Source organism: Eleginops maclovinus, chromosome 5, assembly GCF_036324505.1.
Source record: "Eleginops maclovinus isolate JMC-PN-2008 ecotype Puerto Natales chromosome 5, JC_Emac_rtc_rv5, whole genome shotgun sequence".
Classification (NCBI taxonomy): Eukaryota; Metazoa; Chordata; class Actinopteri; order Perciformes; family Eleginopidae; genus Eleginops; species Eleginops maclovinus.
Window position 1 is genome coordinate 13,201,304 of NC_086353.1, and position 26,037 is coordinate 13,227,340.

Genomic DNA, 26,037 nt, shown 5'->3' on the forward strand with positions numbered 1-26,037 from the left:
TATTCTCATGGCCACAGACCAACTCATGGTAAGTCAGTATGTGTTTTTCTTCCTGTGCAGTTGTCACAGCAGAATTTAACATGTCAAAATGATAATGTAATGTCAATTATTTAGTTATTTTTCAAGTCTGATTTAAATACATCCCCAACAAATGTAGTTATCTCCTTTTATGACAAACGCCTTGAATATTATAGGCATTATGGTAAAAAATGTAGCTGTGTCATATTTACCATTACAGTTGGTGAAATTGAGTGTCTATTTTTTGATCCTAAGTTTAGCAAAGTTCTGAAGTTTGAGAGTTTCCAAGGACTCTGTGGTGAAGACACTCATAGTTATTTGAAAGAGGATTAATTTCAGACCTCCCAAAAACCCCTTAACTACTTTCCATGGGGATCACAAACCAGCCTAAATCTGCTCCCCTTTCCAATCCTCTCTCACATATTTTAGTCTCTCTCTAACCCTCTGTCGCACAAAGTGAGTGCATGCCTTCCTCTCTTGGCTGGAGTATTTTAATGTTACAACTGCAGACATGTACACAATGCAACATGCTTTGATTTACAGAAGCAGGGAAATAAGTTTATTCACTTCATCTTTGTCTCTGTTTGTCCATCACGTTCTGTTTTCAGACTATTTTTTCCCGTCTGGAGATCTTAGCACTGATGATTGCAACTCTGAATCATGATATTGACCACAGAGGAGTCAATAACTCATACATAGAAAGGTAACAAATAATTTATCTTCTTTTATTTAGACTCAAGTTAAATGTTTTCTCAAATAAGTAATCTGATCCAACGCTATATATTTATATTTGATTAATTTTGTTTTATATTATACTGGTTTCAGTTGTCAGTCACGGCATTCTTTTGTTCAGCCAATATATATTAATCTCTCTCTCTGTCTTTCTCAGGACCCAACAGCCTTTAGCTCAGCTGTACGGACACTCTTCTCTGGAAAACCACCACTACAACCTGTGCATCTTCATCCTAAACAACACTGTAAGACATCATCCATTCATCTTTTCATTAATATTTCTCAGCCTATGAATCACTCATGTATGCTCTCAATCATTACCAGTTGTATCATATTCAACCACTTGTAAACCATAATGTAATACTGTGTTTTTCTTCTATCTGTATGTGTCCATCTGTGTTTGTCTGTCTCTTCAATTAAATGTTTTGTCACAGAAAATAAAAACTATACTTAGATGAAATACAATTCTTTGGATGATTAACTGATATATGATTTGTTATAGATGTTAATTGATTGTTTGTATGTAATTATAATGATTGGAATATTGTCTCATTTCTTATCAAAATATAAAAATTAGATGTAATGTTCCTTCAAAATTAGCATGCATCGAAAATGTAATAGTTTGTCATTTTAAAAGACAGCATTACGAAGCAACTTGACATTTCACTGAATTTTAACGGATGTTTTAAAAATTAAATTCCTTATTATTACTGCAGTTATCATTATTTTTTGGCTCCACATTCCCGTTCACATTCCTGTCCTCGCTTCACTCTCCTACTAAGTGGCTCTCTCTCTTGTCCTCCAGGGGAGTCAGATCCTCAGTGGCCTTTCTGCAGAAGACCACAGAGCTGTACTACACATGCTCAAAAGGGCCATCCTTGCAACTGACCTGAATGTCTACATGGAGTATGTTAAAACAGAAAATGTCAAATAACTCTACCTTCAAGCATTTTGAACTTCTTATTTCAACCCTGATACCCTTTTGTCTGCTTGTCATTTCAGGAGAAGAACAGAGTTCTTCACTCTTGCCAAAAAAAGCAGAGTGAACTGGAAGAGCGAGAAAAAAAAAGACTTACTGAGGTGAGAAACAAATACATTTGAATCAGAGACATTTGATAAAAATATATATTATGTAATGGGGAATGGGCTGTAGCCATAATAAAGAGTATTGAGTCATTCATGTTTCGATTTAGCAGAAATGTTGACCCCTTTCTGTCCAAAGTCTTAAATTAACACTCAGATTCATTGTATATCTATTATTATTTTTTGGCTGTTCAGCCTTTGTCTTTATGTTTAAAATGTTAAAGTAATTTTGTCTTGCTTTAGTTTAGCCTCACTTTTTGAGTTTCAGTTATTGTATGGCATTTACAATTATTATCATCATTGATTTACCGCACAGGTCGATGTTGATGACAGCTAGTGACCTCTCTGCTATTACGAAGCCTTGGCCTGAACAAAAGAGGGTATGTTTTTAAAAAATGAGTTTTTATCTGAATTTGTCTTACTTTATCACATCTGACCTCACTTTTACACCGAAACAGATTGCCAACTTGGTTACCATGGAGTTCTTTGCACAAGGAGACAAAGAGAAACAAGAGTTTAAAATCAAACCCATTGTAAGTCTTGCAAGCAGGATTTTGTCTTGTTAAATTATAATATTGTACCAAGGTTTCTTATTCAAGTATTGTTATATCTATGGGTCCAAATAGAAATAGAAAATAGAAAATCATGGATCATTTTGAAATAATTGTCATTATCATCACTATTAATATGAACTATTAATTCCTCCTAAAAGATAGTTTGATTTTAACAGCCAGTGTCCTCACTCTCCTCACCAGGACATTATGAACAGGGAAAACATCCCTCGACTGCCATACATGCAAGTTGAATACATTGATGACATCTGCTACCCACTATACAAGGTGTTTTATTTCTACTTGTGTTGATTGTGAGTGGATATATGCATGTGTTCCATGTGTGCGTGTTTGTAAGCAATCACAACAACACTGTTCTTTATGCTGATCTTTTCTCTTATCCTCTGATTTCCATAACACCAATTATAACACTCTCTTTCTCTGCCTCCCTCAGGCTGTATCAAGGCTGTTTGACACCTGCTCCCCACTGCTGGATGGTTGTAAGAAGAACAGAGAAAACTGGATGCATCTGGCTATGGAAGCACAGGATGAAGACATTGAAAACAGTAAATGTGTAATGCTGACGACACAGACAGAGGAATAGAAGACTGAAGACAATGAAGATAAAAAGGAAATGTACCTACATGTCTGTTCTCCTTCCCCTCTTGGACACCTCTTGACCAATTATCAGCTTAGTGCCACATCACAAATGTGTTTTTAAACACTTGGCCAATGTATAGCAAGTCCTATATCAAACCTATCAGGAGTTCCCTGTCTAATAAATTACATTGATATCATTGAAGCAACACAAGCTGAGAAAATAGCTTAATAACATACATACCATTTGCATTTGTTTGTCAGACTACTGCCATGTTAAACATTAGTGTATAGTTGCAAACCTTATCTCCTCATCTTTTGGCCTAGTAGTCAAATATTACAACTCTCTGTGGCTTCAAACGATGATCTTTAAGTGCTTTGTGTTACCCTGTAGGACCAGTGTTGTCTAAGAGCCTTAAATAAATGAATTTTCACTGATAAGTATGTGGGTCATTCCAGAATTGGAGGACATTTTGACATCCAAACTTTAAAAAAATGTTGTTATGTATTTTATAAAAACAGGTAGTAAAGCGTCACAGAAAAAATGATTTGGCCAGCTCAGGCATCAATGGTACACTTTCTATTATTTATTTTATTGTTGCTTTTCAACAGCGCTCAATGGGGGCTAAAACTTTAAAATGAATAGCAATCAACTTTAAATAAACAAAAAAAGGAATCCATAATCTGGGGAAATGTTAAAACATGTAGATTATGCTAAATGATATATAGCAATGTATAATTTTTCTACAAATAATATATTGTACTACTATTGCGCAACTCTGTTACTGTCAATTCCTATTGATTGATTGAATTATAGTAACAGGGTTGCAAATCAATGCTTATTTTAGCTTTATCATTTAGGAATTCATGCTAGCTGCAGAATGTAATACTACTTTCAACGCAAGGACAAACTTAGTTATTTACCTAAAGAAAGATAACTTTTAATTTAATTTGTTTTATTGTGAAGATATGAGTAACAGGTTTGAGTGGGTAAGAGCGCCACAGTTGTTCTAGACTGAAAGAATACGATAAATATGAAAAATAAAAGAAAGGACTGAGCTTTGGTCTACACATGGCAGTAGCACATGGCTTGATAATGTTATTTCCTCTGTGTCATGTAACTGCAGTTTTTTTAACTTCCTCTCCCAAGTGGAATAGATTTGGGTAACAGGGTTGCGTGCATGTTAGGGACACACCTTCAGTTTATAATTACTGTCATTTAAAATATGTTAATGATTTAACAAACTGCTCTGACAATTGCAAAAGACATGTATTAACACAAAAATAGCAAAAAATGTCAGGAACAAGGCTATTTTAAATGTTAAATTAGACATGCAAGTTGACCACCAAGAAGTAGGGACAAGAGAAAAATAGAGGGTGTTTTAGAGCTATTTGATATTTTAAACTACAACTGATTTTACATTTTGTCTAAGGACAAGTATATTTAACACAACAAGTGCATGTTTATGCATTTTGGGCATGGATTATTAGGTGGGACAGGAAATGTCCTCCAATACTTGAATGACCCAGATACCTTTTTTTCTGAATGTCTCCTACTTGGCCTTCTTGACGCTGATAATAATTAATTCATTATACATTCAAAACTATCTTGGATCAATGTTGCATTTGTGACAGCAGCCAAGAACTTAATCTTTCAATTCTTGCAATTAAGTTATGCACACATCAATCGGTAGTAAAGGATAAAAACACCCCCCAAAAAATCAACCACCAGTGTGAGTACAGCGACATATTTCTTAAATCTGTAGTTCGCAAGTACAGCCTCTGGAGGTCAATGGTGCGCTTTTAACCTACGCGGCGAAGTTCTTGCCGAAACCAACCCGCAGAAGAAAACGCCAACGGAGAGACAAGAGGAGGAAAATGACAGGGCGCGCAAAAAGAAAACCCAGATCCAGTCAGGTAAATTTACAATGCTTTCACACCTCTGTTGAACTGCACAGATGTCCGTTTGAAATGCAGTTTATCAGGCAAGCTGCGGTACTGCGCGTACTTATAATGGCGACACAATGACTTCTGTTAAACCCTGTGGGCAGTAGTGTTTGGCACGTTGTCTGCAGCGGTCAGGCGACAACATGGCAGCACCACTGCTACTGCAGAGCTGCTGGTTCAGTGGCGCCTACAACTACATACTCCTTTTATAACATAGCATCTTTGCTGCATTACTCAAATCAGAAGCGCTGAGTCATTGAGTATAACATAGTTGTTTAGCTAGGCAACGTTTGTTGGCTAATCTGCTGTTGAGAAACATGTGTGGTTGTTTGTTGATTTGACTCGTGGTTTTAGCCCACAAAATACACACATCAAGGCTTTCACTGCTAACGTTGGTTGGCAACTTTAATTCTTCGCCTTGTCTAAGATGATCTCCCCACGAGGCCAATACAAAACGTATTAGGAGGAGCTCAGTAAAAACGCTTCAACAAAGCCTACCTTTATGATTTTGAAATTGATACATTTTGCGATCTATTTCAGAGTTGTGTTTATTATTTGATTGTCATTTTGGAGGCTTTTGTTTTTAATGATGAGGTTTACATTGAAAACATAACATTTAGGACGTATTTTAAAAACACAATCATCAACAATATCATCCCTTGATAATATGATGCGAGGAATTGTACATGTTCCTACAAGTGTGTGCACACTGTAAAGGTAGCGTTGTAACCCCTGCAGGAGCTGCTGTTAACTGAACATAGAACACTGATGCATGGACACAATACTTACAACACAAATACTAATGACTCAATAGACACATATTCTTAAAACTCAATACAAAAAGTGCATCCAATGTTAATCCATATTGAATGACGATAATAATATTCATTGGATAAACTTATTGCAAGGCTGTTAAAATACATTCTTGAAACGTGGTGTACCAAATAAACTGCCAAATTAGTCTGTAACATCATAGCGTTTTTTTCCTACAATATGTTTTTAGGAGGTAGGAACAGGCAATGGGGAGTTGAAGAAAGCCCGTGCTGATGAATCCAAAGCAGTGCCACTGTCAGAGGTGGAATCAGAGCAACGCGATGAGATGTTGCAACTTTACAAGCTTCAAATGCCAGAAGATCTGTACCACTTCTGGGACTTCTGCAAGGAACTTTGTCCGGAAAGCCCCAGAGGTATGCTGTTTGCACCTACTGTGTATCTTGCCACATGTATTCTGATATGACAGAAGATTTGGTCTGACATTTAATCCAATGATTAAACATTGACTAAAAAATAAATCAGAATTTCGCCAGTGGGAAGTTTCAATGAATGGGCTAGATGCACAAATGCTCTACTAGTCTTCATGTAACAACACTTTTATACCTTTTATATTTGCCAGTTTTGCATTAAGAAGCAGTTTCATTGTCTGGATTTGTTTTGGCAATAAGTGCTGCCTTTCCATGGTAGTGTTATAAACAATGTCACTGTTTAACATACAATACAACTAGGGCAGCTAATAGTTAAAATCAGTTGGTATATAAAAAGTCAAAACATTCGAGAAATTCTTCTTTACGACTTTCCATTTCCGAAAGACGTCTTAAAACTGCCTCTGTTGTGTTACCTAAATCACAAAGTCAAAGTGTAATAAGGATAAGATCAAAATAAGGATGGGACATAGAAAACAGCATATCCAATTAGTTAATATGCAGAAAGTTATGAATTCATTCCTGTATCATTGTAATTATCCTATGGCAATTGTCGAACAACTCTTTTAAGGATGATGAAACATGTATATTTAGGTGATGATTATACATCATCACCTAAATATCATCACCTAAATATACAAGAACCTAAAAGGCCTAATTTACAGCAAGTACATTAACCATTTCACTGATGTATGGATATTGGTTGATTTCTATATCAATATATTGTTTTTATTAATCTCTACCTGTCAAGGTGCACTGAAAGACACGCTGGGTTTGCAGCTGGTTGGTCCCTTTGACATCCTGGCAGGAGCCCACAAAAAATCAAAGAATCCTCAGCCTAACTTCCACCTTCACTGGAGGTATTTATACGATCCACCAGAGTTTCAGACCCTCCTTTTGGGGAGTGAAGACAGACAGCATCACATTGGCTACTACAGGTAAAAACACTAAACCTGTTCACATCTGAATTCTGTGAAGGAGTAGATCTGTGTTTAACTTGGTAAACTGCTCTTATTATGGCTTTTAATGCTGTAGCTTCCACAAGAGAGCTCTTTATGATACAGAAACAGTGATAACTAAAAGCACAATTAGATCTGCTTTACTGAATTGTATTCCCAAAATTAATCAGAGACACTCCAGACTCCCTCCCTGCGTTTGTGGGAGAAAATGAAGCCAAGAAAGGCTGCACTATCACACAGATGGGGGACAACGTGTTTGCTGCTGTTCTGTGAGTACTAACAACCACATTTCCGCCATACATAAAGTAGTATTAAGTTGTGTAGTACATTATCAAATTACCTAAATCTAAGTGAACTAAGGTCAGGGATATATTCATTTACACATAAGTACAGTATATGTTCGTCACACAAAACTATGTCAAACAATACTCTCAATACTGACTCAGCTCAACAATCATAAAAGTTTATTGTGGAAACCTTACAATTAGGATAATATGCATATGCTGATGAATAGGGATGATTGGAAACAACTTTTTTTCAAACTTTCTTTTTACTTTGATCAATGTCATTTTACCCACTGTGGATCACCTGGCTCCATCCTCCATAATCAGTCTGAGTCTGCTGAGGAGGAGGAAAGAGAGAGGCAGCAAGAAAGCAGAGGGAAAGGCTTTGGAAAGCTTGGAGGCACAGCTGAGAGACCGGGCAGAAACTCTGGGCTTGTCTCTAGAGCAGAAGACTAAAGGCATGAAGCAGAGGGACAAGAAGGTAACTTGCACCGTGTAACAAATTGTAATTTTATCTCAAATCTATTGTTTTAACTCGTCATTTTACCTCATATGTCGCTTTGTCTTGAGAACTATCAGTTTAAACTTTTGCGATGTATAAATTCAATACTCTACAGTTTATCAAGGACACCTTATGACATGTTATTCCCCAAGCTTTTTGCCTCTATATATGGGACCTCCTTGGTACATTCATAGTGGTTAAAGTTATAACTGTTTCAGCTCCACAACATCCCTTAATAGGTTTTTCTCAAAAATGTTTAAATGTGTTGCTGTCCAAAGAAAATAATATGACTAAAGTTTTTCCTAGTTGACACCAGCAGGTAATGTCTTCAACTCTTATCCCACCATAGGTGGTCACTAAGACGTTCCACGGTGCTGGCATCGTCGTTCCTGTAGACAAGAATGATGTAGGGTATAGAGAACTACCAGAAACAGATGGTGAGCTTACAAACTCTATATAAAGTAATTTTCATTGCTGTTTTTTGAGACTTAAAACAAGCATTTAATTCCTGGTATATGGGAGTGATGACTTTTTTGTCCTCCCTCTTCACTTATCCAGCTGGTCTGAAGAAAATTCTAAAGGCAATCGTTGAAGCCCGGAATGATGAAGAGCGCATCAAAGCCTTTGGACCTCTCCAGGAAATGGTCACATTTGTTCAGTTTGCCAATGATGAGTGTGACTACGGCATGGGATATGAACTAGGACTGGACCTCTTCTGTTACGGATCCCATGTGAGTCTCATAAAGTAGAGCATTACATCTCTCTTGACACAGATTTAGAGATTTGACTTTATTTCACCCACTCTCTTTGCTTCAGACCATTCTTTTAAAAATACTGTATACAAATGTAGACAAGTGATGTAGGGTTACTTTCATGTGAGGTAATGCATGCTTTTTGAGAATTGATCTATTCAGATTATTTTTAGCATTTCAATTATGTGCAGTGCTTACTCAGCGTCTTGTAACATTGTTTTTGGTGCACCTGAATTTGCAGAAGATGAAACACTCAGTATTAGCTAAATACTAGATTTCAGCATCCCTCCAATGGGTCACACGATAAATATCAGTGTGCAAGTTATGAGCGATAGCTAACACACTTCTGACACACACACATTTATTTTATGGTCATTTAAAAGCCAAAGGGTTATAGGCCTGGTTAAAGTCTGAATGTTGATAAACCATGAATATTAAAGTAAGAAATGCATAATTAATCTTTGGTTTCCTGACTCTCCCCAGTATTTCCACAAGGTTATCAGGCAACTTCTGCCCATGGCCTACAGCCTCCTAAAGAGGAATTTGTTTGGGGAAATTTTGGAGGCCCACCTCTCCAGCCGCAACCAGGACCACCTGGATCAACTGTCCACATTTTAAAAAGACTCAGAAGTTCACTCCAGCTCTAGCTGTTATAAGCTTTTACCACCTTGTGTCCTTGTCCTTTGTTGTTTGTTATTATTGTCAACGTTAATGGTGGTTTTGGTGCTGCTGTCATTGATTGGAACCAGTTCAATGATAATCTTGTTCGTAAAAGGTAGATGTCTAATAAAGTATTTTTATAATATTTACCTGTCCGGTTTTGTATTCATGGTGAATACTGCACCTTTTTATTATTTCATTTAAATTATCTCATAAAACATTACTGTTTCAATTGTGATACCATGCAGTGGTAACAGGGGGCAGTATTGCATTTAAAAGTTGTCCTTGTGTATCATATTCCTACCTAACGTACAGGTTAAATCCTAATGTCCTATAGATAAGATAAACTCAGCAGTCACATACAGTGATTGGGAATAATCTTTACAGCATGAAGTTTATGGCCCTGGGGTTATGAGATGGGTTGTATGCAGTCTTTCCTTTGATCTACGTGTGAAATCACATTTACATTGGATCTGTTGTTTCTAGGGTCATGCTGTGTCAAAAAGATAAACTGCTATAGTAAATTTAGCCATTAGTTGCCGCATGGAGGAAACATAACAGAACCCTCAGGAGCAAGTGTAGTGGCCCGTTACACAAGGCTAGATAAACTTATCAAGCACATGGCCGATGTATTGCACACACCTCACCATGGATTGGTAAAATGTGTGAAACTAATTGCTTATGGTGCCAACCATTATATAAGTGCATTTATCTACCTATATCTGTAGCAAAAACACCCTTAATATTACATACGTCTGTCTGTGTGGGTGTGTTTTATTTGTGTGACAGTAAAGTTTCTTCCTGTTGCAATTAGCAGTTATCCAGGCAGGGCAGGGGAACACCCGTCTAAACTAAGTCTTGTTTAATACAGGTTATCTTTCATACATGTGCTTTCTGAATACACGCATACAAGCTAAACAAAAAGGTATCTTACAGTTAACATTAGCTGAAACTGCAATTTAAAGGGAAGAAAATGTAATAATATCGGACTTGGAAGAGCGTAATTCTAATGTGAACCTCACTCTGAAATCTCTAAACAGTGACGTTTTTTTTTTTACGTGTTTAACATGATATATGACACTAACTTTCTCCACCTCGCCCTCCTCCATTCCTGTCCTGTCTGTTTTTTAAATGTCTCAAAGACATAGTTATTGATTTGGCCCTGTCAACCTTCATTAAATGTGTTGCTCGTTGAGGACACACAGGCCAAGATGGGGGCGTAAGAATACTAAGAAGGAGCTTACATAATGTAAGCCCAACCCAATGTGTCTGGGGCTTCAGTGATCTCATATTTGTGCAAGCACTCTTACAGTTTTCATTCAATCAGGGACCACACTGTGAACTTACTGCTGCAGAAGCACCGACGGGTGGGTTTGGGGGGGGGGGGGGGGGGGACACAAAAAGCAAAACAGAAGCGCACTGCTGCTTCTCGGTGCATTCATGTACCATTAGTAGGAAATGGTGTAGCCATAAAATGGTTTGTTATATTTCAATTTTTTATCAAATAGGTCAATGGTACAGTGCTTTTTTGTCGGTGGTAGTAAACTATGAGTAAATGTTTCGTGGTAGTGTAATCGCTGTTTTTAGTACAATACTATAAAAATAACACGTTGAAAGTAAAAACATAGGCTTGCCTTTTCTCTTTAGTCAAATACTATCAAGCAATAATAACATTGTTTGAATCACTTTATCTATTTCTCCTCCCCCATCGAGTGTTTGAGCAACTGGAGTGTCTGAAGATTGCAGCTTTTCTGATCGATCATGCTAATAAAGGTGCGTTCACTAAGTTTCTGACTGTCCCTGAAAGCATCATTGATCCTGCGGAGTTTCGGGGAAGCGCATCTGAGGCGCGTTCACATCTCCACACACATACACACGCAGCCAGAGTACAGCAACACACCGGGAGCATCCCTGAGCGGAGGGAGCGCTCGTTTTTCGTTCGACAATCTGCAAGAAAAACTGTATTATATTGTGTCACGTTTCATAACAGACTTTGTGTCACGCCGCAGAATGATTCCGGGCCCTGCTGAGCCTTGTGGACACTGAGGCCCGCACAGAGATCCACCTTGCACCGGCCAAAGGACCATCCAGCAGCAGCCATCCCGAGACAGAATGTCAAGTAGCCCTGAAGGAAGTCTCTCCAGGGGCGGCAGCTCCGACCGGGACTTGAAGATGGCCTCTTCGAGCAACACGTCCCCCGAGGGTGGACTTCCACCACCGCTGCACCAGAACCGTATACGGCAGGTGGGTGTCTGTCCGCATCCCGCTCTTCTGCATTGACCGGCCCAGTCAGCTGTGTAACCAGCAGCCCAAACCGCTGCTGATGCTGCGCGCTTAGGCAGGGCAGGCAAAAGGCGTTGCCGTGCTTCTTGAGCACATCACATCGGCTTGTGGTCTTAAATGTTTTCTCAGATGTTGCAATTGTGTTAAATTGTGTAAATTAGCTATTACTAGGAGCGTGCGTCTCAGAAGAGAAAATGCCATCTGTTTTGATAAGAGCGTTAGAGTCAGGAGAGTGTGATAATATCCAAATAAGCCAGTTATTATGGCCGACAAAATAAACATGGATGGACTTGCACTGAGTCAATAATTCAGGTTGCAGTGAGCAATGTTTACTATTTCACTATACCACTCACTTGAGGACTACTGTTTACATACTATTATTCTCTGCTGGTCAGAGGGTGAGCAATCCCTACTTGTGAATGCTGTGAACTTGTTAGAATTAGCCTTAAAACACTATTGGGATGTTTGTTTTAGTAGGTGTAATGTTTCAAACATTAGTAGTTAATTGACATTTGTCTGAGTCACAAAATATAGCACATTCACACACACAAAGTCAGAATTTCTGGTTCTCTTTGATTATAACGCATATTATACGTGTGTGTGTGTGTGTGTGTGTGTGTGTGTGTGTGTGTGTGTGTGTGTGTGTGTGTGTGTGTGTGTGTGTGTGTGTGTGTGTGTGTGAGACTATGTCTGACTTTGTGTTTTCTCAGGTCACTCTGGGGTTGGGCTGGTTTGCCAGTAATTCTTTCTGTCCTTGGGTGGACTGAAATTATGATATTAATGAGCAGCTTCCTCATCTTCTCCTCTCCTCTCCTCAACAAAACAACTACATAAAAAGCATTGCTAAAACCAATTTCATTTATGTCTTTGGGTCTGTTTTCACAAATATATTGTATCAACATGTATTGCATTGAGCTTAAGTTCACTTCTGGATCAACTCATGTAAAATGTGTATTTGTGTATTAGTGAGAGTGAGTCAGGAGATGGGAGATGGTTGCTTCCTGTCTCAGTGCAGTCTTCCAGGGCTAATTTGATTTTAGTAATGGACTGTAGTGCTGTAGTACACACAACTACGCACTGATAGATACACACTTTAGTCTCTGATTTTAGGGTGGGGCCACTTTGCTTGCAGAAATCAGGAGTTTTTGTATTTGGAGCTTTGACAAATCTAAAGCGCCACTGCTTAAACAGGTTGTTAGTTAATGATTAAGTGGACATATTGGACATAAGGGAATCAGAATCCTAATAGTGTTTGGTTGTTGTCTTAAATACACAGAGAAAGCATAGTTGTAGATCTCTGAAGTTTTATTTGACTTAAACATGTGCATGTGATTCTTTTTACTTTCTCTTTTATATTCTCCAAGAATGCCTTTTAAGTCTAAAATGGTAAAAGAAGTCCAACTTAAAAACAAGTCATAACTAACTTTGCACACATTGGAGTAAATGTGTTCCTTCTAAGGCAAAAAGTAGTTTGGGAAAATTTAGGGTTCACTTTGTTTGGGTAGCACACTGCATGATTCACCTGCACCACCCAGGGGTGCTGTGTTTAGCAGCAGGGGCTCCAACTTGGCCCCCTTGATTGATCGCAAGCAGCAAGTTCTGATGAATGATCATGTTCTCAGCACCAGTAACTACTGCTGGTTTGTCTGTCTGGGTTTTTTTCCTTTGGTCTACGCTGTCCCCTTGCCCATGAGTGGAACTTGGCGCTAGCAGTGACTTAACCAAAAGTACAATTGGACATAAAATAAGACATGTAATCTAGATGAGGCTCTGTGACAGAGTTGGAAAACACAAAGAGATGGATAATGGAAACTTTAAATGCATTATACCTGATGAAATGTGATGTTGAGTTAGAGCTCAAAACAACAATAACAGATCTCAACCATGTGAGGCAAAAAGAGAAAATGACAAAGGAATTGTGTGATGGGTCTTACTTGGGTGTCTAAAAATACTTCCTGTCTCTATTGTGATTGTCCAGGAGAATAATAGCTTCTCTGAGCCCAGTGGCTGTGTGTCCATGTCTGTGTGCTCACTGAACCTGTGTCACTGAGCATTGGCACTCTCGCATTAAGCCCTGGGCTGGTGCTGAGCGACTGTTTCCCGCAGTCTACTTTCTTCTTTATCTAAACAATAAAACATTGCGTCATTATTTGTCAACCCTCTCCCTGTGCCAGTCCACTTTCCTGTGGATGAATAGTGGATACTTAGAGAGCTTTAGAGATTTTAGACTTAGACATTTTTAAGACAGGGTTCATCTAGGAATAATTTATAACTTGGCAATTTGACCTGTTTCATACCCAGCTTTGTGAGCGCGTTCCTTATAAGTTAAATTGAATGTGTCATATATCCTCCTGCAGAGCCTTACTTTCTCTCACTCTCTGAAAATGGGTTTTTACTATTACCTTTAACCTTATCGTCTTGGCTGTCATTTGTATTTATCTCTAATTTATCTCTAAAACACCTCCCACTCTTTACTCCTTTCCACCACTGGTCCCTATACGTAAATCCTGATGTGCCAGGAGGTCAGATTTCACTGCAGCCTTTGACATTTTCATCTTGGTCTCTCTCTACTGCCCTGTCTGTGTCTCATCTGCCTCTCTGTGTTTGTCTGCCTATCCATCTATCTCTCTTTTTCCACTGGGAGTGGTATGATGGGATTCTGCAGGAAGGGAGTCCTAATGGAGCCATGGCCTTCATTACATTAGCTCTGAACAGCCATGCACGCACGCACGCACGCACGCACGCACGCACGCACGCACGCACGCACGCACGCACGCACGCACGCACATACACCCTTAGCTTTCTTCTTCTTTTTTTGGCGTGACCAATTGAGGTCTCTGTGGGTGCAGTTATGTAGGATGTGCATACATTTAGAAACCACCCAGACACACCCACACATACTGTATAATGTAGCTGTGTTTACCAGACCTGTTAGCGCACTTCTGGTTATAAGTATTTACACAGAAACCTGTGAATGACCACAAGGATCAACCTCTCCAGTACCTCCAGCAACATCTACCAAATGCCATTAAGGGTTAATGATTGTTTCCTGTCAAATACTTGCTTGGTATTTAGTTAGGCATGATTAAACAAAATATGTATGTCCAGTACACTTTCCAACTCTTAATAAACAAGCAACATTATCAGTTGAAACTTGATTGTTAGTCAGAGACATGCCACAATGTTGAAATAATTACTTTTGCCAAAGCAAAACCCACTTCACTCATTGTTTGTTTTGAAATAGTTCAATATTTGAATGGTATGCTAAATGCTGCCAAGTTCTTGGTATATTCTATTTTTAAAGAAGTTAATCCATCAATAAGTTACCCTGAAAAAAAGACACAGAAAAATGTATATACAACTTGTAAATTAAACTCACAAAGTGACGATAGAGTATTTGACTTTACACTCAGGCCTCCAAATATCAATGAGCCACTTTGTTGATGGCCTCTGATGCAATATACAAGCAACAAGTCAGATTATGTTCTCTATGGCTTCTGTATGAGTTACCATGCCGTGTAATGGTGATAGTGTCGTAAAAAAGACATTGGTATTCCTGTCACGGATCCAAGATCCATGCAGATCATCAGCATGTCTATATTTGGGTACAAACAGCGTCCTGACACTGTACCCTGGACTGTCCTTCTCCACAGTCATGCTACCTCATAATAAATGGGGTGGCCAAGTCACATCTTTCACCTTCTCCCTCACTGATCCTATTTCACCATGATGGATGGATGGAAAGGATAGATATAGCCTCACTGCACTTGATGAGTCATAATCAGTGTTAACACCATCATCGTGCTTTTCATGATAAGGTGAAGGCCTGTTTATCAACAAAATAGTCCAAAAGTGACAAACACATATTAAATTGAGAGAGGACTGCATTATTGCCACAGCTGCAGGCAAAAGGAATATCCCATCAATGATTGAAATGAATCCTCAGGATAGGAAGGATGTTGTAGGGTTTTGCCTTAAGATACTTACTTTGCCAGTCATGCTTTTCAGAGGGCAGGTGTTTTTGGACTGGGAGGCATTTAGCCGTTAATTATTTATTATGGCCTTATGACTGTTTCCCGTCAGAAACAGGGATGAGAGCTGAGGGCGTGGCTGGTAATCAATGGACTTCTCAGAAGCTCCGCTCAAACCTCTTCATGTAAATGTGCTCTCTCTTCATCTCTGGCCAGATCCTTGGGATCTTTCCTCCTCTTCTCTCTCTCTCTATCTCCTTTGCCTCTCACTATTTTTGAGTTGAGTAAAGGAAGGTTTTCTCTCAGGAACACACATCAAAGCTTTTTACTGTGTTGTTGAGAATAGACACACAGACACAAACACACACATTTGTGCCTGCAAAGCTGCAGACTGCTTCTGCCACATGCTGAGTAAGATGGTTTGATGCAATTTTTAGTTTTGGAAGAGAGGAGCACAGTTTACCTAATACCTCCTCATGACCACATTTATATTTGATCTAAATCGGAGGTTTGTGCTACTTTTATATTTTCTATTCATCCTATTTAAGTTTTAGCTAAAAATAAACACAATTAATGTTGATGCTTTAACTCAAATCTGTTTTATTTAGTCTGAATCATGACCTAAATGTAATTATCTGTCTAACTAGTTGTCTGTCCAGTTATTTCTCTCTTTCTGCGTCTGACAGCCTAACTCAGCAATTCCAGTATGACTGTGAGTTGCTGCAAATTTTAGGTCACACGCTTCATTATTCATCACGCATGCAACTTGGAGGTGAAATCCGTTTCTGCCTCAGTACCCTTTGTCATCTGACAGTGGATGAGATCAGCCATCAGATGGAAATCCATTTGGCAAACATTTTAGCAATGCTAACATATAAACAGGGGGTTAAAGTGTTAGAACAATAACTCTGTTTCTTTGTGTAATGCAAACGCATGAAAGATTTAAGGGCCTCGTCTCTCTATGATGTGGTCGAGAGATTAGTCAGATTTCAAGATAAGTTATAAATAAATGGATAATTTGCTTCTGTACACAGTATCAGATTTGTTTGTCTTGTATACAGAAACAATGTCAACATTTGCTTCTTCTGGCAAGAAATCTATAGGTCATCCTTCATCATTTTATTTGATCTTATGATTCCAGCTCATTAGGTTTCTGAGTTATTTGTGTTGTATTGTTCTGTAGCACTTCTACCAGCTCCTGCGGCCTGGAAAACTTGTGATCCAGTAAATTACAGTCTTCTTCACACATTTCCTACAATCTGTCAACAACACCATAGCATTGATAGCATCTGCAGTGGGAAGGCAGTTTGACTGCTATATGGTACTTTATTTTCCAGGAGCGTCTAGGCCTCTCCCTCATCTCATTAACAAGAACGGCAAGATGACGTCATGTGTTCCCAAGGGACTTGGGCAGCACTTCAAAGAGGAAAAAAAGAGAAAGCCTTAAATGACTATGACGGCCATTTCTAAGGCACTTGGGCTGTCCTTTTAAAAAATATATATTTGCACTCATACGATTTTGTGACCTAATCGATTAGCTTATTTAATCGACAGATTATTCGAACTCACGAAATATAAAAAAGATATATAAATGTCCCAGCTAAACACATCTTAGTCAACTCAGGGGGACAGCCTTCATACTTACCCTCTTGTATCACAGAGAAGCAGTAATATTGGTTGCGATTGCATTGCGTTTTACTGACACAGCTTTTAGATATCATAACACCTGATAAACTATCCGTCAGTTGCGGGAAATAAACAATGAATGTACAGTCATAGTTGCTTACTTTGCTTTTCTAGATCATTGTAGAGTACTCAGTTTTGAAAAAAGGACGTGGACTAATGTAGCATAAAACTGCAAGAAATCAGTAATGTGGCGCTGCTGTCTGCCTGTAGAGCTGCTGCCTGTCTGTGGAGGTGGGGAGGATTGTTTGCATAATAGTAACACAGAGGGCTGATTGTAACAAGTCATGTTATTGGTAAATCAGCTAAGTCACAAATCAGATCGTCGTGTTTGTAGACATGATACTGCTTGAGTGGCAACAGGGTGTGGTCTTGACTTTCTTTCCCTCCAGTCGTCCTACTGTCCGGGCATATCATGTGACTTGATCAAGGTTATACATCCCATTTACAGTGGGTCCCTCCCTATATTCCCTCTCCTCTCAGCCCTCGCCTTCACCAATGTCTTGGTATCATTACTCAATATGTTTGGGTGTGGTCTGGTCTGGATTTCTAGCTTCTTGCTTTATCCACTAGTTATTCGATTTGACTCGGAGAGAGAGAGTGCTTGTGTGTTGTGTACTTTATGACTCTGACCTTTCTTGAGCAGTAAAATTGGCTGCAAAATGACTTGACATTTAAATCATATCTGTATGCCGATCCCTTTCTGTCTCTGCTCCGTAAATCTGTCACTCTTTACAAGCAAGGCAGACACAATTTATTTAGACTCCTGACTTAGACATTACCAGTATTTACATTTGACAGCAGTACCAGTGTTTTAAGGGAAAGCATTAATTATATCTATTATATTGTTTGTAGAACGTGTAGGTTGTTTTATTACAAACACTTTGATAAATTGCTGCAGCCTTCATGTTCTTTCTAACTGCTACAAACTGCAGTTCTGTAAGAATTCATACATTCAGATTTTGGAATCGAGAAGGTACAACTGCACTGTTGATTTTGTCCTATTACAATCATGTGATGCATCACCAATATCCAGATGGGAGTGAACAGTGTGTGTGTGTGTGTGTGTGTGTGTGTGTGTGTGTGTGTGTGTGTGTGTGTGTGTGTGTGTGTGTGTGTGTGTGTGTGTGTGTGTGTGTGTGTGTGTGTGTGTGTGTGTGTGTGTGTGTGTGTGTGTGTGTGTGTGTGTGTGTGCATAGTCTGAGAATTGGTGTTGACATTGTGTTTTTCTTTTTGGGCAATTATTACGACAAAAGCATTCGTTAAAATTTCTGGATTTTCTGTCTTTATTCTGAAGCCATGAAATAAAATGTTATAGGGCTGCAGCTGTGCCATACCACAGATTACTGTGAAAGGTTCAAAAAGAAACCAACACTGAATGTACATTTCTCTAAAGTTTAAGGTATACTTTTTGGAAAATATGCTTATTATCACGCTTTCATAATATATGAAGCACATTTGTTAAATCTGCCCAAATTCAAATGTAAAAGATGATGTTTCGAAGTTTCGGAATTACAGGGATGTTATGTACTGGAAGTATTTATTTCCAGAAGCTTCCTTTAAGCTTCACATCTCGAGCAACATTTCTGTAGGTGTAAGAAGTTGGCCCTTTGACAAACTCAGACTGTGATAATCTTGTGTTGGAGAGTAGCTGGGTCTTGTAGATTACGCCTTCCAGTCCACTGTCCTGCCTTCAGACCACTAGTTGTTGGTGATTCAAATATAGGCATTGGGCTGTATTACTTCCTGGAAGAACATCACTCACTTACACACTTAGCAGGTTAACATGCCTAATGGATCAATTAAACTAGCAGATGCAAGCACTAATGCAAACTATGATTTCCTAGTAAGTAGCAGCTGGGAGGTGGGTGAAAATTGTTAACTGCTTCTGAATGAGTCATCTGAAATAGAAAGATCCTCCTTGCATTACAATCTCAGATGCATTAAAAGCTGCCAGACGCTCAGCACTTGCAAAACTCCACAGGTCAGCAATAAAGCTCCATTAGTAGGTAGACAAATCATAAACAACAACAACAGGAGCAACGCCCAAAACAATCATAGAACAGCTGAAAAATAGATAGTGACTCCCAGGAGCAGAGATGAGACATACCAGTGTTTTTGTATGTTTTAGTTAATTTACTACAAATGCTGCTATACTGTTCCAAACCATACATTTAATAATGCATTTTCCCTGCAGCCCCCAGGCAGCCACCAGTTCATTTAAGTCCATGATGAGGGTGATACAAAAATAAACTTGCAGGGACAAGCACATTTGGAATAGGCAATCTGTCACAATGAAGATGTATTACTTCTTTCTTGTTTTTTTGGTGCATTTCTCTAGTTTGATGTTAAGATTTAGAGCAAGCACTGAAAACTGACTTTTTGCATTCTCAGTGTGTGTTGCTGGAAAATCACAAAGAAAAAACTACATGGATTTTGTGAAACTCTTTGTGTTTAAGCACACACACATTGAAATATATGGCAATATTCTCACCAACCTTGCATACACATCTACTCATAGTTTGAAGCAGATGGACAGGAAGGTGCAGGGCCTATGATTCTGGTCTGCATCTTAGATATCTGTCTATCATATATTCCTAATGGCCCCTTTAAAAGCATTTGGATCTATAAAATGAAAATAAGACCATTAACCCCTCCCCACGTACAAGATCCACTAAAACAAGAGAAACAAGAGCTTGCATCAACTCTCTTTAGAGCACCCTCTCAATGTAATCTGACTCCTAAATGGAAACAAACACACACACACACACACACACACACACACACACACACACACACACACACACACACACACACACACACACACACACACATGCACTTGTTAAGCTAATAATATATTCTCCTAATCCTCATTATCTAGCGTGCATGACGGAAAAGATCAATAGAGATCCTTGATCAGCTTTGCTACTACATAGTCACTGAAAAGCTGGTAGAATGGTATTAATAAAGACATTTCTGTGTGCACACACAAAGATGTAACAATGTTACTGTAACAACACTTTATCTTGCTCAACTACCATGCTGATCGATAAGCTTATAGATTTTGTCTGCTGAAGCTGAAACTCAAGAAGTACAGTACAGTTGTTGTCAACTTCAGAAGTGTCGATATGCTTGCATTGTGTAATAGAAAGCCTCTTGCATGTTATGGAGAAGATTTGTGCTTTATTTTGATTTTCAGAACTTTAAAAGTTGTAAAGTTGATAGCTATAAACCATGCACACATATATTCATCTGTAGGAAGCTAGATATGGATTAAAACACAAAAAGATAAAGTTATGTCATAAAGGATTGTGACATAAAGACAAGACATGATCTCATGGAAATAGAAATAAAACAAGTATTTTATTATTACATTTCTCCACTTGTAATACCACTGTTGGTAACTGTGCTGTTTGCTTAGTAACTGTTAAAAAAACATACAGTACATATACAGTTACTATATAGAGAAACTAATACAAACATTATAAGACATTTTATCAACCTTGATTTCATATTGATAATATATAAAGAAGACACAACAATTCTGAAAATATTATTTTGATCTCAGGAACTTCATCTTTTTAATTTATATTTGTTCAAAAGCTATCATACATGTATCAATGTTCCGTTGTTAGTTTTATTCATATTTTTTTATCAGTTCTGTAACCACCTTCTCTTTTCAACCAGCAGGGAGCGCTAGAGGAGCAGATCACATCCACTCACTGATCAAACGGCATCATTATGGAGCTCAGTGAAGCACTTGGGCTGGCATCCAGAGAGTAGGGTAGAGCATTTGAGACATTACATTTCAGTGCAGAGTGACTCTGCAGATTTGTCAAATTCATTATAACTAGTAGATAGATTTGTTGTTGTTGTTGTTGTTTTTATTGCTGTTAATTGAGCCTGTGGAAACATATCAGGCAAAATGTGTGAACAGAAATAGAAGTGTGAGATAGTGCCCCTGTCCCTGGTGCTGAAATTTCAAACTCCTAACATTAGCTGCATTGACTGAGGGAGACTTTGACACCCTGGTGGTGGACACACACACACACACACACACACACACACACACACACACACACACACACACACACACACACACACACACACACACACACGTACTTACACATGAGCCGTCAAAACGTATTCCATCAGACACCAGTACCGACTCAATTCAGATTCAGACTGAGCCACTATCGCACCATGCAGTGGGAAGCCTGTAACTGGCAGGTGACTGGGAGCCACTGTTCTCTGCTCACTGCTCACTGATCTCCCTCTGAGCCGCGAGGTGTGTCCTGTCCTGCTCAATGAAGGACAGCCTGTACCTGTATGTTAAGTTAATTATTCTTTTGCTGAAATCAAATTGCTTTTGAACACAACACTATCACTGTGATTTAAGGTCTGGTTTTTAATGACACTCATCTACAAAAAAGAGTGTTGACTATGGCACAAAATATTGATTATATATTGGTATATCTTCTCACTCAAAGAAAATTACTTTTAGCCATTTTATCTCAGTATCCAACATGTTAATGATACCACCACTAGGGGCACCAACACTGGAATAATCAACACAAAATGGCTTTAAAAGTTTAGTTTTTTCCTGCTCTCCCATCCCATATCACATATCACCCATTACCCTTATTTTTATTCTCATGTATCCCCCTTTTCCTCAGGATACAGGGTGTTTTTAAAGATATGAAACAGAGACTGTGGCTGCTGACTGGGTGCAGGCGTACAGCCTCCATAAACCCCTTACACAATAAACACTGTGGATAAACTCTCATGTGCACACACACACGTGTGCACGCACACACACACACACACACACACACACACACACACACACACACACACACACACACACACACACACACACACACACACACACACACACACACAAATACAAATACACTTTGTAGGCACATCTGTTCACATGGAGTAGGGTTTTCATGTACATCTGGACTGGGTCATTCCCTGTGTGTGTGTGTGTGTGTGTGTGTGTGTGTGTGTGTGTGTGTGTGTGTGTGTGTGTGTGTGTGTGTGTGTGTGTGTGTGTGTGTGTGTGTGTGTGTGTGTGTGTGTGTGTGTGTGTGTGTGTGTGTGTGTGTGTGTGTGTGTGTGCGCACTTGGGTCTTACTCTCATTATTCAGCAACTCTATCCAGTCGTCATAGCTCATGGTTTTTCCCATGAATGTGAATGGTTGATTACAGTTGGAATTGATGGATGTGTGGTACTCCAAAGGGGTTTTTTGTGAGATTGTGGAAATCCAGTAGCTGCTTTCTGGCTTGATGTAGAGGGACAATGACGACTTGTCCTCCTGATCTTTGTCCTGAGAAGAGAAACAACACTGAACAGGATCATTTTAATTTAATGGAGCCGATTCATTATCTTAACTTTTTTTTTTCATTTGAGGAATTTAGTAGGTATTTAGTATTTAATTTATAGGTGGGTTTCTGTTCAATTTGTAACATTGATATACAGATACTCTTCCTTTTCATCTAAATTGGCACAGTTTTTACACAGCATTTTGTAAACAACTTTTTAGTAAAACTGCTTTTTGCTGTCTACAAAGGTTAAGTGTATATGTGGTACTAAATATTCCACTGAAAGTCAACAAAGTGAAACATTATTTTGAGAGAGAAAAAAGTAGAAAGGTTTATTAATCATGGCCCATGCTGCGGCCCACCTGAAGAAAGCTCGCGAGCTTGAGGCAAATCCAGAGTACAGAGCTCTACAGAAAGCCAGGGAGAGGAGAAAACGGCATCGTGAGAGAGCCGAGCGAAGGAAGCAGGTAAAACGCACTTAATTCTCTGACAAAATGAAATTGTGTCAAGTTTATGTTCTTCCTAACATTTAACTACCCATGTTCTTTTTTTACTTATTAATATACTTTCATAGGACATTGTGTGTGAGAGTGGGTTGGACTGGTTGCTCAGATATGTATGTGGTTGATCATACATTGTGCTGTGGTTGCTGCCCAGTTGATGTGTTTTGATGTGGAGTAGATGACAGATGTGAGAAAAGGCTCTCGCTCAGTGAAGTGGTCACTATGACCTTGTTCGGAGCAACCTTCTGGTCATTTTGAAGACAAAATAATATGTTGGTTATTATGTGAAGTTAATGAAGGAGGAGAAAAATAAGGAATGGATGAATGGTTTGATGAGTCAATTATTATTTTTTGGTTATTTGTATTATTTTGAGAATGTGTTCTGTGTGTTTTTGGGGTAATTACAACGACCATGAAAGTGGTAAAGAAACCATTAGTGTACACATACTGTAAATGCAGTTTCTAATGACTGCCACATCCGCTTTTGCGGTCTTTATTATTTCTCTGAACACACACATTCAAACTGAGATTGGATTGATTGAAAACCAGCTGTAATCTCTGTATCTGTACAGGGTTTGATCTGCAGTCAGTCATGTAATAGAGGATGCTGGATTACACACTGTACGGTGTCCAAGTCTGTGCATTACAGGAACACCTAATCTCTACTAGGTCATTAGCTGCAGACTTTACAGACATACATGTTTGCAAGTCTATTATACTGTGCATTTGTATTTATATTCTGAAGAGACTTACAAATGTATTATCCAAAATATAAACCAGCATCTAGAATATTCTGCAACTATAGCCTTAAAGGCATGTGTTCATAAAGCCTCATGCACATGAGTAAAAGGTTTCAAGTGTTTCTGAACTGTGTCTGCATATCCTACATTTTATACATTCCCGTCATAGTGAAAAATAATTTGAGTGGTCTGTGTGATCTGATCTTACAACTGTGTTCAGGCTCAACTTTTGTCACTCCATTATGACCCTTGGCATTCCTGGAGAGCATCGCAGCCCAAGGGGTCTCCAGCCTGACCCAAGACCAGCTGTCATGCACCCCACCCAGGGTACACAGCAAGGGGTTGTGGTCTACACTGGAAAGAAGGTCTGGAATTGTAAAAGTAGCTAAGGCGGGAGACAGCAAGGATCAAGGGAGAGCTGGAGGAATAGTGGGCAAGATAGGGCCTTGGTTAGACTCAGTCCACACACTAGAGCAGAGGTATGCAAGAAGAGCTTTTACAGGGTTAAGGGATAAAAGAGCACAGAGAGGGGAAAGACTGTTGGTAATAGGAAGGTAAGTGAGATTTGGCAGAAGACATGGACAGATTTAATGGGTTGTAAGATTGATTGATGTGGCTAAGAAGTGGGCAGGAGAGGCTTTTACCTGAGGTCGCAAAGGGAGAAGCTACAAAGATTGGACCATACAGTGAGCGAAGGGAGTGAAGAAAGGCCACAGTTTTTGGTTTATCACTTGGAAGTTTTAAACCGATTTGGATTGTTACCATGGGCAACGCAGCAACATGTAAGGCCTGTGGATCAGATACAATTTTGAAGACCACTGGGAGTGACAACGATTTTAACCATCAAACTGATTACTACGGAAACAATGATTCTGGATCTGAAGTTGATGATTCAATGGTAAGAGGTGGAGAGAGAAATCAGCTTTCAAGTTTTCTGTTACACTGAGGAAGTGTTCAACAAAGCATGTTGTATTAATCCCTTCGCTGACGGGAGCATTTGTAGCTGTGTGTGAGCTTGTGTATGTTGGCGTCATTGTGAAGAGTCTGACCCTTGATCCTCTGCAGGGGTGTGGCCTCATTGCAGGCATCTGATGAAGAGTTTGATTGTGCTGACCTTACAAGTTAACACCCGGTGGTGTTTGATTGACACGCTACAGTCTTATCCCTAGAATGTAAACCTTGTCAACACTGTAAATCAATAGAGTGAGAAGTCCTTTGCAAAGTTTTGTGACATTTGTGTACTAAAATTGTATTAATAATAACCATTGTACATTTTGATTATGAGTTCATATTGATTTATCCACAGATAACTAATCACTTTTCCTACTTGAGTTTTTAAAATGTATTTCAATTCATCTATTTGATTACTTCTGTGGTTATAAATGTTATTTGGTGATCTCACTACACTGTTACTGTCAGCATGTCAGCTTTCATACTAAGGTTAATCTAAAATTCAGTGGGTGCATCCACATAAATGCAGCAAAACATATATATGTGTGTGTATATGTGTGTTGCAGCTGCTTGTGCAGCTTTAATGTCTGGTGGTTAAATTTAGAAAAGCATACTCAGAGAAATTTGGATGTAAGCAGAAAGTCCTACTTCCTAGTATTTTATATCAAATACACTCCATCATGCATAGCAAGGGCAAGATCCTATATCTTTTTAGATTGAAATGAAGTATTCAATACTCAAGTGTATGTAAAGAGAAACACAATACCAAACTGTGAAAATAACCCTTAATGTTAGTTCATTAATGTTACACCTCAAGCTTGTAATTCTGTTCTAATGTTATGTACTAAATTTCTGTTTTCATCTCTCCAGTCCGACAGTAACACCAGTTTCCTGAGGGCTGCCAGAGCGGGAAACATTGACAAAGTCCTTGACTTCCTGAAAAATGGAGTAGACATTAGCACCTGTAACCAGGTAAGAAAACGTTTGGTCTGTCTCTGAAACAGAACTCTGTTTGATGTTGAATGTGCTTTGAGCAACAAAATGCATTAGAGGACCTTGTGGGGTCACAAAGTCATGGATGGATTAAGTATTAAGCCTTTAACCTTAAGGACAAACAGTTATAATTGTGCTTATTTCATGATAATTGTATTGACAATTTTCATAATTATTTTTTTTACATTATTGACAGTGTTCTGAATTACAATTACAGCTACATTTGGCACATTAATCATGCATTCTGAAATGTGCTGTTTAGTGGTCTATTGAGCACAGTAACACAGCAAATGCTGCTGTC

General features: G+C 38.8%; 3 protein-coding genes across 4 annotated transcripts in view; all 3 read left to right on the plus strand.

Moving 5' to 3' along the window:
* The window catches only part of LOC134864049 (cGMP-specific 3',5'-cyclic phosphodiesterase-like), a 9,817-nt gene extending 5,432 nt beyond the window's left edge, over positions 1–4,385 (plus strand). For both annotated transcript variants that reach the window (XM_063882791.1, XM_063882792.1), the window contains 9 exons: positions 1–28; positions 627–721; positions 908–995; positions 1,556–1,656; positions 1,753–1,830; positions 2,150–2,213; positions 2,292–2,366; positions 2,589–2,672; positions 2,839–4,385. The exon at positions 1–28 is cut by the window's left edge and continues 101 nt beyond it. In XM_063882791.1, the coding sequence (XP_063738861.1) occupies positions 1–28; positions 627–721; positions 908–995; positions 1,556–1,656; positions 1,753–1,830; positions 2,150–2,213; positions 2,292–2,366; positions 2,589–2,672; positions 2,839–2,988 (763 nt within the window). In that variant the 3' untranslated portion in view covers positions 2,989–4,385. The remainder of the gene's footprint in view (positions 29–626; positions 722–907; positions 996–1,555; positions 1,657–1,752; positions 1,831–2,149; positions 2,214–2,291; positions 2,367–2,588; positions 2,673–2,838) is intronic.
* Positions 4,386–4,627: 242 nt separating this feature from the next.
* LOC134864051 (histone PARylation factor 1) lies at positions 4,628–9,429 on the plus strand. Its single transcript, XM_063882793.1, has 8 exons — positions 4,628–4,898; positions 5,932–6,115; positions 6,879–7,065; positions 7,257–7,355; positions 7,698–7,851; positions 8,222–8,309; positions 8,431–8,603; positions 9,108–9,429. Exons 1-8 carry the CDS (start codon positions 4,860–4,862, stop codon positions 9,240–9,242), a joined length of 1,059 nt encoding a protein of 352 aa, XP_063738863.1. The 5' UTR covers positions 4,628–4,859; the 3' UTR covers positions 9,243–9,429.
* A 1,742-nt stretch (positions 9,430–11,171) lies between these two features.
* The window catches only part of ank2a (ankyrin 2a, neuronal), a 60,014-nt gene continuing 45,148 nt past the window's right edge, over positions 11,172–26,037 (plus strand). Inside the window, exons 1-2 of the mRNA XM_063883722.1 lie at positions 11,172–11,528; positions 25,614–25,715. Of these exons, the coding sequence (XP_063739792.1) occupies positions 11,397–11,528; positions 25,614–25,715 (234 nt within the window). The 5' untranslated portion in view covers positions 11,172–11,396. The remainder of the gene's footprint in view (positions 11,529–25,613; positions 25,716–26,037) is intronic.

What these genes read in the sequence shown, in the direction of transcription:
- LOC134864051 (XM_063882793.1), top strand. Translation starts at nt 4,860, where the DNA reads ATGACAGGGCGCGCAAAAAGAAAACCCAGATCCAGTCAG. An exon ending in TGAAGCAGAGGGACAAGAAG is followed by an intron (nt 7,852 to 8,221) that starts GTAACTTGCACC and finishes ATCCCACCATAG; the next exon opens with GTGGTCACTAAGACGTTCCA. An exon ending in TCTTCTGTTACGGATCCCAT is followed by an intron (nt 8,604 to 9,107) that starts GTGAGTCTCATA and finishes GACTCTCCCCAG; the next exon opens with TATTTCCACAAGGTTATCAG.